The sequence below is a fragment of the Lepidochelys olivacea genome (genome assembly GCF_965140295.1).
Source record: "Lepidochelys olivacea isolate rLepOli2 genome assembly, chromosome: 8".
In the NCBI taxonomy this organism is placed as follows: domain Eukaryota; kingdom Metazoa; phylum Chordata; order Testudines; family Cheloniidae; genus Lepidochelys; species Lepidochelys olivacea.
In genome coordinates, this window is record NC_140418.1 from 74,865,990 (window position 1) to 74,878,196 (window position 12,207).

General features: G+C 37.4%; 1 protein-coding gene across 5 annotated transcripts in view; it reads left to right on the forward strand.

Moving 5' to 3' along the window:
- Positions 1–12,207, forward strand: part of EVI5 (ecotropic viral integration site 5) — a 125,481-nt gene that overhangs the window by 37,479 nt on the left and 75,795 nt on the right. For 3 of the 5 annotated variants that reach the window (XM_084637794.1, XM_084637792.1, XM_084637793.1), the window contains exons 6-13: positions 137–262; positions 881–1,024; positions 2,138–2,227; positions 2,334–2,431; positions 4,031–4,091; positions 7,330–7,383; positions 11,258–11,290; positions 11,863–12,006. In XM_084637794.1, the coding sequence (XP_084493920.1) occupies positions 137–262; positions 881–1,024; positions 2,138–2,227; positions 2,334–2,431; positions 4,031–4,091; positions 7,330–7,383; positions 11,258–11,290; positions 11,863–12,006 (750 nt within the window). The remainder of the gene's footprint in view (positions 1–136; positions 263–880; positions 1,025–2,137; positions 2,228–2,333; positions 2,432–4,030; positions 4,092–7,329; positions 7,384–11,257; positions 11,291–11,862; positions 12,007–12,207) is intronic. The other 2 variants (XM_084637795.1, XM_084637796.1) reach the window with 2 other exon arrangements.

Consider the following 12,207-nt stretch of genomic DNA (forward strand, 5'->3'; position numbering starts at 1 on the left):
TACAGCATGAATCCTAAATTAGCCAGCGTACTTCTGGGTAAACCATAAGTGGTTATAAGTCCCTTGAAAATAAAAAAAAAATTAACATGTCTTGGCTTGTGTCCATAAATTTTCATTGTGCCTTTGTCGACAATAGATGCCAGAAGAGGAAGCATTTTGTGTGTTTGTCAAATTAATGCAAGATTATAGACTTCGAGAACTCTTTAAACCAAGTATGGCTGAGCTGGGCCTTTGTATGTACCAGTTTGAATACATGATACAGGTAACTGTAAAAGCTGTTAAATGTATAGTATCTTATATAGTTATTATTTAGCCTACTTCCATTGTATACTTATACTAGAAAATATTTCCCCCCCCCCCCAGATATTGGGCAAAACATTTGCTTATAAGCAGTAGTTAAAGCAGATTAAAACTGCAAGAGGAACGCCTACTACGTGAGCCAAGGAGGAGGGGGAGAGGGAGAGCTACTCTTTTCCCCCCCCCCAAGGAATTATTAATTTGTAGGGCCATAAGAATGGCCATACCAGATCAGACTAGTCCATTTGCTCATGTAGTCAGACAATGGGTAGTGCCAGTGCTTCAGAGAAGATTCAAGAAATTCCATAAGATACCAATGTAATATGCCTGCTATCTGCTTCTTAACCCCAGTCATGCAGTGGTTGGCTTGTATAAATCTGCATGTTAGAGTACCCCTTATTTTTAATCTTCTCTAATGTAACTGTACGTAATCTGTATAAATGCCTAAACCTTTTTTGTAGCTTACAAACTCTTGGCCTTGCATTCTTCATTGAATGTCAGTGATTTTTTTCCCCATTAACTGAAACTGTAAGAGGTGGCATTAGCTCTTGTTTAATATGTACTTTCTGATCCTCTCTCCCAGGAGCAACTACCAGAACTTTATGTGCACTTTCAGTCTCAGAGTTTCCATACTTCTATGTATGCTTCATCATGGTTTTTAACTATCTTTCTTACAACTTTTCCACTACCAATTGCAACAAGAATATTTGATATCTTTATGTCTGAGGTAAGCAAATATCTGTAATACGTTCACCACCCCAACAAGAGCTACTAAATGCTATCAGTTAGGTAGTTGTATAAAGTCTACTTTTCTGGGGGGTTTTGCATGTAGATTTGAAAGTAAGCATGTTTTTAATCTCATTGTTTTGTTAGGGAACCAGTCTTTCTCTGTATATATTTTTGTGAAGAAAAGGCTAATCTATTCTGGATGAGCTTATATCAGAGTCAGAAGTGTTTAAAGGGAGGAAAAAGCAACAAAATGCTGACCACATCTGACACATGCTGTGGATGAAATGGGCAGCACTAGTTTGTAGTAGACAGGTGTTCACCTCACAGCTAGAACGTCAGACTCTTTCAGTAAAGGAATGGAGTTCAATAGGTAGAAATGCTGCATTCTGGTCAGCTTGAGGAGGTAGAGGACGTATTGGAAGGCAGCAGCTGCCTGTGGATAAATTAGTTGTTCTGCAGGGCTGTCAATCTGGCACTTTTCACAAATTAAAAATCAAAACATTACGCTTCATAGGCTTCAGTTTGTAACATTTTTTGCATTAAATGCTGCTTTTCCAAATTCACAACTTTTAGAGTCATTAGGTGCCAATGCACATCTTATTGTCCTACATAAGAGTGTTTTCAATACTGTAAACGTGACACATTCCTTTGTAGCAACAAAGGACTGCTTAAATAGCTACTTGAATTATTTCAGAAATGGTATAATACAACTAACACTTATTTCCTGAGAGGTGCATGGTTTTTACCAAATAGTTCATATAAGACTTTAATAAAGGTTGCACCTGTATAGTACCCTTTATGTGAGTGGGCCTACTTCACCAGCCACTGGAAGGGTGTCACTTCTGAGGTGTGTGTTTTAGCTTTTTGGCAGTGTTTAATCCTCACTGCATAAATTTAGGGTGAGGTGAAGAGTGCAAGACAGACTGTAACTTAAATGGGATTTTAGGAAGGCATATTGTCATGACTTACTCTGGGATTTGGCCAGGATGCTGGGCCAGCTCCCTGTCCAACTGTGTAAGCTGGTTATTGTTCTATATGGTTGACAATGCCTTAAGGAATCGTTGGCATTTATTTATTTATTTATTTATTTATTTTAAACTTCTGTTTCCAGGGTTTAGAAATAGTATTTCGAGTAGGTTTAGCAGTTCTTCAGATGAACCAGGCTGAATTAATGCAACTTGACATGGAAGGGATGTTACAGGTAAATTTAAATGTACAATCAAGTATTAAATGCAAGCTCATTTGAAAGCCATGAATATATGTATTTGCCAGTACTAATTGCTTGTATTCTCTGAATTGCTTTTTAGCACTTTCAAAAGGTCATTCCACATCAGTTTGACAGTGGTCCAGACAAACTAATCCAAGCATCTTACCAACTCAAATACAATGCGAAAAAGATGAAAAAGTAGGTGCTGCATTCTGAGACAATGCTGGTCTGTTGCCACGCATGTCTTTTGCTTTGTGAATCCATAGAAATGTTTGTGCTTTTTCCCGGTTCAGCGGTTCCAGTGTTTTATGCTCTAAATAAGTTCGTTCCAGCACATAACATGAACCAAGTTTTATCAGTGTAGTAATTCTTCTAAAACTAGTAATAACTACTTCTTGTTGGTTTCAGAGTAACAGCCGTGTTAGTCTTGTTGATGACTGTAACTAAAATAATGATGTCTCAGAGGAAAAATAAGCGATCTAAAATACTTCTTGAAAAGCTGCAGGATTCTCATAAATTACACCGACGTTTGTAAACGGCACATATAAACTAAAATATAAAAACCAGTTTGAAAAATATTAGTCTTGGATTCAGACTTATGACTTAGATTTTCTAGAGGTGAAGAATCCATTCACACAACAATGAGGATTGCTTGTATGGTCACGATGAGTGCTGTTTGTAATCTGAACAGATGTAACTTTTTACTGCTGGTTAAGAGCTCAGTACTACTGTCATGGTTACAAGGCTAGCTTCACCTCTGTCCCCTTTCTGATCTTTGAGTGCACTCCTTCAGGTCTTGAATATCATGCCTTTACCTATCTTGAAGTAGAATTGTGCAATTGTCCCATTCTGAGGCTGGGCCCTGTGTCCACATTTCTTACTCTGCAAGGCCAACTGAGTTTGCGCACCTGTGGTTCTTCCCTTCTGGGGAATCACTAGTGGTTAGTGGTGTATAGTGATCAGATGGCCTTCTTAAAAACCAAAGTATTGTTTATTTTGCAGTAGGAGCAAAGGCATATAGAGGGGATTTTAAAACAGTCTGCGCTCATCTGTCCTAAAGTCCTGTCATCCCTTTATGGTAAGATAGGCATGCCTGACTTCTTCAGACATCCTCAGGAGGGTGTTGTGTCTCAGTTTGGTGCCCCCAAAACCTGTCAGAGTTCCTTTGTCCTTCTGCATTCATGAGCTTTTTCCTCTCATGATCCAACCATTTTTGTAGATTGTCTGGAGAGGAGGCAAAATAATTAAAGCCAATAGTTCTAGCATTGTCCCTTAGCCATCTCTTTCTGTTGAGGTAACTCAATGTATTTATACAATCAACATCCCAGTAACCAGACCAACATACAGGATTAATAAATTATAGGGCAGCTCAGAATGCATCGACTACAAAAATACAAATGAGTTCTAATTTAAAAAAAGGTCAAATTTCTGTACAACACAAGATCATGAAAACAGTTCAGTGGTCAGTTTCCTGGGGTATTAAGTAGGCTTGAGCTCTTTAGGGTACTTACCCAAAGCCCATTTAAATCAATGAGTCTATCCATTGAATTCAGTGGGTTTTGGATTGGGCACAGATACTTAGGTGTTTTCATTTACTTGGGGATGCCCTATAATTTTTTTCATATAGTTTACTATAAGGGAAAAAGTACAGGTAACTCTCAAGCAGTTACGTTAAACAAAGGAAATGTCAATCATTCATAGGCATGTACATTTTTCTGCTGTTGCTTGTTGGGTGTATCCATATACCAGGAAGTAAATCAATTGTAATATTTCTAATAGAGATTACCTTTTTTTTAGGTTAGAAAAGGAATACACTACAATAAAAACTAAAGAAATGGAAGAACAAGTTGAAATTAAAGTAAGCATGAAGCAGCAGTGTAAATGTCTCTGAAGAGGAGTTGGCTTGGGGGTGGGATACTAGTCTGATCTGGGATATTGGCAATGGTGGATTTCATGAGCTACTGGAATGACAGTAGTTGTACTTGGGCTGTGGCTTTGAAGAGGACGTTTGTAATGTACTCCATCCCTTCACTGGAGTTCTGATGGAAATAACACTATACAGAAAATCATGAACAAGAAAAGTATACAAATGATATGAAATGATGCCTTTTTCGGTAATTAAAGGATGGCTACAAATAAGTTTGTAACATGCTGATGTAGGTGTGGGTTTCCCACAGAGGGTCTTCTGAAAAAATAAATGTAAATGATAGGGAAGAAGCTTAACCCTCATTTTAAAAAATCCTGACATGTTTGAGCAATGTATCATCTGCTGGCAAGACATTGCATTTCTCGTGCATTGAGGCGTGAGAACAAAAGCAAAATATTGACAATTTTTCATCCTTGAGTTTCTGGAATTAACATATATAACATTTTAAAAAAGAACCTTAAAGTTAAGTTCTGCTCTGAAAAGTCCTTGCAAATGTGGCACCTTATTACTAACTGACCAGCTTCATGTGTATTCATTTATTGTATCTGCTTGCTTTAGCGACAAAAACAAGCTTTTGCTGTTTTTGTACTCTTAGCCTTATTGGCTGTACAGTTTGAGCTAATTTCCCTTCATGGGTGTCAATATATTAATTTCTAATCATGGGTCATCACAAACCCTTATCTCATTTCCCACTAGTTTCTCTATCCAACTACAAAGCATACAGAATGTCACAAAGCATACAGAATCTATGTATTGTTTCATAGCTTGTCACTAATTTAGCAACCTATAGTTGGTGAAGATGTTTTAAAAACATAAGATACTTTGCAATATTGCAATCTTCTGATGGTTGGATTTCAAAAGTAATGTGAACATCATTATGCAAAAAGAAAATCAAATCCTTAGTCTTGCCAAAATCAAATACTTAAATTCAGTTCATTAGGTGAATGTTAAAACCAATGACAAAATCAATTTTTAAACTTCTCTTTAGTAGTGTTTCTGATGTCCTTCAACTGGGCAAAAGTTTGGGTTTGATCCATCTCCCCCAGCCACTAAAAGCTGTGTGAAAATGAGATCCACGTCTTTGGCTCTAAAAACAGCTCCTTCCAATATCCTGTTAGGGGAGAATCCCACTGGTGATGGGAGATGTCATGGGGTATGTAACAAGTTTGCTCATCTGGGTTATGGTAGGATATTCAGGATTAAATATTAAAAGTGTTTCCAATTTCTTCAGAATCTTCATCTATTCTTAGTAATGTTAATTTATTTTAACATTTGTTAGGTAATACATCCTTTCTGTAATAGGACAAAAGCCTGAACGTGAATAAACAGTTCTGATATTTATAAAAAAGGGTATCTTTTAAAAAGTCGTCACTTCTGTGGGAGGCATCCATCCTGCTGCTTCCAGCAAGACACTTGTTGGGGGGGGGAGAGGTGAAACTCCCATTTGTTGGTATTCTTTATTGCAGTAATCTATTGAATCCCTTGTTCCTGATGGCTGTATTGTATTCATTGCAGACTTCATTCTCACTACAGGCGCAGATGCCACAGATGCTGGCTTTGCATTCAGTGTATAGGCAGACATGATGCTGCTCCATGTCTAAAATTAACTACTTAATACTCTTAACAATCATTTGCACATACCAGTAAAACATATAAACAAAATAGCTGTTAATTTGACAAAGCAGTAAGTCCAGCTGAGCTATCTAAAACCCAGATCTAAATCACAGCCAGGTTATTGGTTCATATGGGAAAACAAAAATACATACCAAGATATTTCCCTATCAGGGACTTATAACCGTTTGGGGGTAGTAAATTAAAGGAGCAGCTGGTCTTGAGACTAAAGGACAGGACTGGAAGTTGGGAGATCTGGGTTCGAATTCCAGTTCTGTCAGACTCTTGTAGCCTTTGCTAGTCACTTCCCTTTTTGTGCCTGTTTATCTGAAAAAATGGGGTTTCTTGCCTTCTACACATGGGTGTTATGTGGAAGTAATGTTCTGAAACCATTGAGACCTTTTGATAAAAAGCACTGTTGAAGTGCAAAGTTGTTATACGTTTTTGGCCTAAATTTTCAAAAGTTACTAGAGATTGAGAGTCTGTTTTTGGGACACAACTTTAGATTCTTTATAAGACCCTGACTTTGAGAGCGTGGATGCTCAGCGTTTGAGTCACTCTATATCTAAACACTTCTGAAAATTTAGGCCTGATTCCCCATTGGGCATGCCAGAAGAGATTTGGCAATGGTACATTAATTAAAATAATACAGTGAACAAACCTTTGGGATTCTCAATATATAGTAACTATAATCTTTAGCACCACTATTAATGTGAAGATTGTTTACTTAGTTAGGCTAACTTGACTTTATCCCGTGCAGTTTTGAACAAAAGGGTAAATACATGCTTAACTTGTATGCAATTAATTATCATGATTGTATGTGTAAGTGGCCATTGAAAGCCCCACATCTGCTTCACACGCGGTTGTGGCAACTGCATGAACAAACTATGCACTTGTGCATATGCAAACAAGTTTAGAAGAGCCCTTATAGGCAATTGTGTTAAACTGGTGAAATCCCCTCTACAGCTAAAGATGGCATTACTTGTAGTAGTTTTCTGGATGGGACCTACAAGAAATGTTCTCCCCCATTCCCCTACTCACTTTCTATCTAAGTCATGGGGCTGTTTTAACTTTTGGGAACAGGGAAAATATTTTTCAGGATAAAACTAATTTTCTTGAATTCCAGCTAGCTAGTTTTCATCTGGCCTTGTCTGAATTGTATAATCTAACTTTATAAAGCTAATGTTGTTTACCATAGAAGCTTGAACAGCCTTCTCTCTAAAATGTTATGTAGGTGCGTCCTGTGACTTACAGCTTACTACCCTTTTATTAGAATGCAAATTTGGTCTCAACTTTGCTATCTTTAACAAATCCAGTTTCCATGTTTTCTATGACGTGCTAATTCAGATGAAGCGGTATGTGTGAAAGGGACGTTTGTTACTGCTGCTTTCTCTACTCATTTATAATGTTTCATTTATAATGTGCTGAATAGTGTGGATTTATTTATTTTTATTTAAAGAAATTAACTTGTTTGAGTTTCTGGTGTCACTTGATTATCTATCTCTTTAGTCCATATCCTCCCACATACACGCTTAAAACTGTCTTGCTTCTTTTACAGAGACTACGAACAGAAAACAGACTCTTAAAACAGCGCATTGAAACACTAGAAAAAGTGAGTACATGAGTGACTGGATTTAGCCTGCATCTTTACTACATAATTGCTACAAACTTGAATACATGACCTGGGTACCTCATAACTGTAACTTGTTTATAAATTTTTGTGCACTATTCTGCAGTATTTGTTAACTCTACTTAGCTGAATAGCATGGCAGTAATATAGTAATATGGATGCTGCTTACCAATGCAGTGTTCCCTAAAACTTGTATCTTAGGGTCATACTAAATGGATAGAATTGCATATAATTTAAAAATCCCAACTTCATTTCCTGTGGAATTGCATTCCCTGCGTCAGAAGGATCTCTGCAAAATACAGAAAGATTAGAGTACATGTAGTTTGGGAGGATCCTTAACTATCCAAAGTCCTAAGTTTCTAGCCACTGCAGGTGAGGGCTGAATGAAGAGCTCGCAAATGCTCACTGTGAGTTAGTAGAAAGAGGATAGAGATGAATGCAGGTTCCACCAGCCTCTATACTTCCAAAACCCTAATAGGCTGTTGCAGCACTCCCAGTCTAATTCAGTCTGGGAAGCCTGTTGCCTGGTACTCTGGCCTCTTGCATGGATCTTTATTACACTACAAAATTGGGTCAGAGGCAGGAAAGACATGGGTATGCTTTCAGATAGATCTAAACTTCTTAGACTTCAACATTTGGACTTCAGTACAATTCTGTGGATTTCATTTTATTTTTTGAAAGCACATCAGATTATAAAAGTAAACCGGTATTGATGTATTGTCAAAATACAGGCACTGCTCTTGGATAACCTCTTTGTCCATATCCTGAAATCATAATTCTGGTTATAAATTTAAGTGATTTTTCGTTCTAACTTGCAATATTAAATTGTTCATTTCCCAGATTAAATCAGACACATGTAGAGTGCATAGCAGTCTTTGTACACTAGTAATTTCCTGGGGCTTTGCATGCCCCCCAGAGACATAATCCTTTCAACTGGTAAATTGAAACAACCGTTCCTTTAACAGGTGTTGTATCAAATTCTAATTTGTTATAGCAATAGAGAACTTTTATTTATAGTGTGGTTTCTTGCAAGTTAGAGTGCAACATTCATGAAGCAAAAAATTGGGCAAGAAAATATTGTTTAAAGAAAAGACTTTGGGAATGTTTCCGCTTTTAGTGTTGATAATATATGGGTAAAACTTACATGAAAAGAACAATGAGGAGTCCGGTGGCACCTTAAAGACTAACCGATTTATTTGGGCATAAGCTTTCATGAGTAAAAAACCCACTTCAGATGCATGGAGTGAGCCAGCCACTCCCATGTCCCTATTTTCCTACTGGCTTCTGTATGTTACCATTCCTGATGTCTGATTTGTGTCTGTTTATTCTTTTACATAGAGACTGTCTGGTTTGGCCAGTGTACATGGCAGAGGGGCATTGCTGGGGCATGATGGTATATATCACATTAGTAGATGTGCAGGTGAATGAATCCCCTGCTGGTGTGGCTCATGTGGTTGGGTCCTCTGGTGTCGCTAGAGTAGATATGGGGACAGAGTAGGCAATGCGGTTTGTTACAGGGATTGGTTCCTGGGTGGTTATTTCTGTGGTGTGATGTGTAGTTGCTGGTGAGTATTTGCTTCAGGTTGGGGGGCATCTATAAGCGAGGACTGGCCTGCCTCTCAAGGCCTGTGAGAGTGAGGGATCCTTTTCCAGGATAAGTTATAGATCATTGATGATATGCTGGAGAGGTTTTAGCTGGGGGCTGTACGTGATCACCAGTGGCGTTCTGTTTTCCTTGGTGGGCCTGTCCTGTAGTTGGTGACTTCTGGGTATCCATCTCGCTCTGTCAATCTATTTCCTCACTTTCCCAGGTGGGTGTTGTAGTTTTAAGAATGCTTGATGAAGATCTTATAGATGTTTGTCTCTGTCTGAGGGGTTCACCTGCATATCTGCTAATGTGCTATATGCCATCATGTGCCAGCAATGCCCCTCTGTCCTGTACTTTCGCCAAACCGGACAGTCTCTACGTAAAAGGATAAATGGACACAAATCAGACATCAGGAATGGTAACATACAAAAGCCAGTAGGAGAACACTTCAATCTCCCTAGACATTCTATAACATTTAAAAGTAACCATACTTCAAGAAAAAAAAACTTCAGAAATAGACTTCAAAGAGAAACTGCAGAGCTACAATTCATTTGCAAATCTAACACCATTAATTTGGGCTTTAATCGGGACTTGGGAGTGGCTGGCTCACTACAAAAGCAATTTTCCCTCTGTTGGTATTGACAGCTCCTCAGCAATTATTGGGAGTGGACCACATCCACCCTGATTGAATTGGCCCTGTCAACACTGGTTCTCCACTTGTAAGGTAACTCACTTCTCTTCGTGTGTCAGTATATTTATGCCTGCATCTGTAATTTTCACCCCATGCATCTGAAGTGGGTTTTTTCCCCACAAAAGCTTATGTCCAAATAAATCTGTTATTCTTTAAGGTACCACTGGACTCCTTGTTGTTTTTGTGGATACAGAGTAACACGGCTACCCCTCTTACAAGAAAAGAGAAGCCTGTTTTTGAGACTGCTAAAGGCAGATTGCAATGAGTCACTCAGTAGTGAATTTCCATAATTAAATATTACAGTTTTACAAATAAAAGTACAAGAAATGTTTCAGAGGGATTTGAATATAAGTTTATAGAAAGCTTTGTTTTTAATGTACTCAGTCAAACATGAGAGCATTTGGTAATTGTGTAACTCAAGCAAAAGTTGCAGAGTTTCATCTTCAGGGTATTCCAATATTAGTGGTTTCTCTTAAGTATCTTTCATTTTTTAACAATCCTATTTGTTTAGGAGTGATTCTCTATTAATAGGGAAATAGCTGTACAACAGCAATATATTGCAAACCAATAGGTGCACCTGTTGTGAGGAAAAAGATGCTTTTCCTTCTCAAAAAATCTCTAATAGTCATAATATAGATGACTTAATTGTGATTTCATGAGAACATTTGAACCTAATTTAAACAGCTAAGTGATCAGTTTAATATAGATAAGAACTAAGTTCTCTTAATGTGACTGAACTTTTTTTTGATCGTTTAATGATATATTTTGTCTGGAAGTAGTAATTTTGTACTTTGTTGCAGAGAATCTGAAAAACATATAAGTGCATTAGAGGAGAATAGACTTGAAACTGCACTTGCCTGAAAGTTTCAGTGGGTTCTTTGGCTAAGCTGAATTGCTTTGGATAGAATGCTTGTCAGAGTACTTAGATATCTAGGAAAAAATTTCTGTTGTAGAACTTGAGCAAGGTGTGTTAAACTAGCAAACTAAGTTATTGCTAGAATGTACTAATGCAAACTATTGGCTACTAAACCGGTTTTAGAATAAGTCACTGGCTCTTCATGCCTGACATTGTGCATCATTTAACGTTCTTGCTTTTACCTCTTGGGAATCTTGGTATTGCATGAATGCCTCTGCATTTAGCTGAGTTTTAAATATGATCAGATTGTGCCTTCCTTTCATGGTATAACATGGGTCAAGTACTTTACATTCATGTTCATATTCAGAATATTTCGGATAGTGCATTACTATCTAGTGTAGACTAAACAAAAAATTGGTTCACATCAAAATATCTAGTCCTTTCTAGATGAGTTTTAAATTCTTAGTCTGGCTTTGAGGACCTCCTTTGACTGACTGCTAAAATGGAACACTAGATTGATACAGAAGGTAATCATTGCAGCGACTTTCACACATAAATTGTATTAATTTGTATGAAAAGTCAGTCCTGAAAGATTACTGTTTGTATGGAAAATGGGTAGAATAAGACATTCTTTCTTGCATCTTAAGTTGTCCTCTTACCTCTCCTTTGTTTTTGTTTTTCTTTTCCCTTATATTCCTGTCTAAATTTTTCCTTTTTGTAGGAAAGTGCTTCCTTGGCAGATAGATTGATACAGGTATAGTCCTTGAGTATTTTACCTTATACCTCCCCTCCCACCCTCAAAATGGAAAAAACTGCATTTAATGCATGGATAGTTACGTGCATTTATTTTGAAATGTAACCTTACCTACCTAATTTGGACATAAAATATTTAGCTAATTCTTCATTAGAATTTTGTTTGGTCTATTTTTAGATGCTAAAAATCTGACATCTGCACGTTGTAATATTTTTCTAACATGAAATTCATAGTACAATTTTGTAATCCATGGATTCTGTGGCATTGTATTAACGCTTACCCTTAAACTGAACGCTGAAAACTCTTAGCAAACCGGTGCATGTATAACAGAGTAACATTGCATGAACTGAATTTTATTGAATGCAAGTACACAACTGAACTTGCTAAAAGATGCTAAACTTTAATTTCACAGATTAGCAGTACTAAACTGCTACATTTTACTAAATTATCAATTGTAACCAAGTACTATGCTGTTTGAGATTTAATATCGCAAAGTTAATGGCTGAGCATCACAAAGGCAGTGTTTCTTGGATCTGTCCTCAATTGCTTTAAAAAGAAAATTATGTCCTAAGGGACAAGTGACAAGGGCCCAGGAGGCTGAGGAAAACTACCTCATAAAACGGGAGCTAGCCACCATCAAACAGCAGAGTGATGAGGCCATTACTAAACTGGAGCAAGCTGAGAATACCGTCAGGGAGCTCCAGCAGCAACAATGGGTAAGGAGCTTGGTAGCACTTCATCTCATCTGTCTCATTCACTTGTTTATTTCTACTGGTCATGGCACAATCTCTGTGCCGTCCTTGTAAATATTTTGTGTATCATACTGTTTGCACTCATGACATTATACAAAATCCAACTTGTAAGAATGATAGACCATTTAATAGCGTGGTTTGTGACTTATAGATAGACTAAATTAA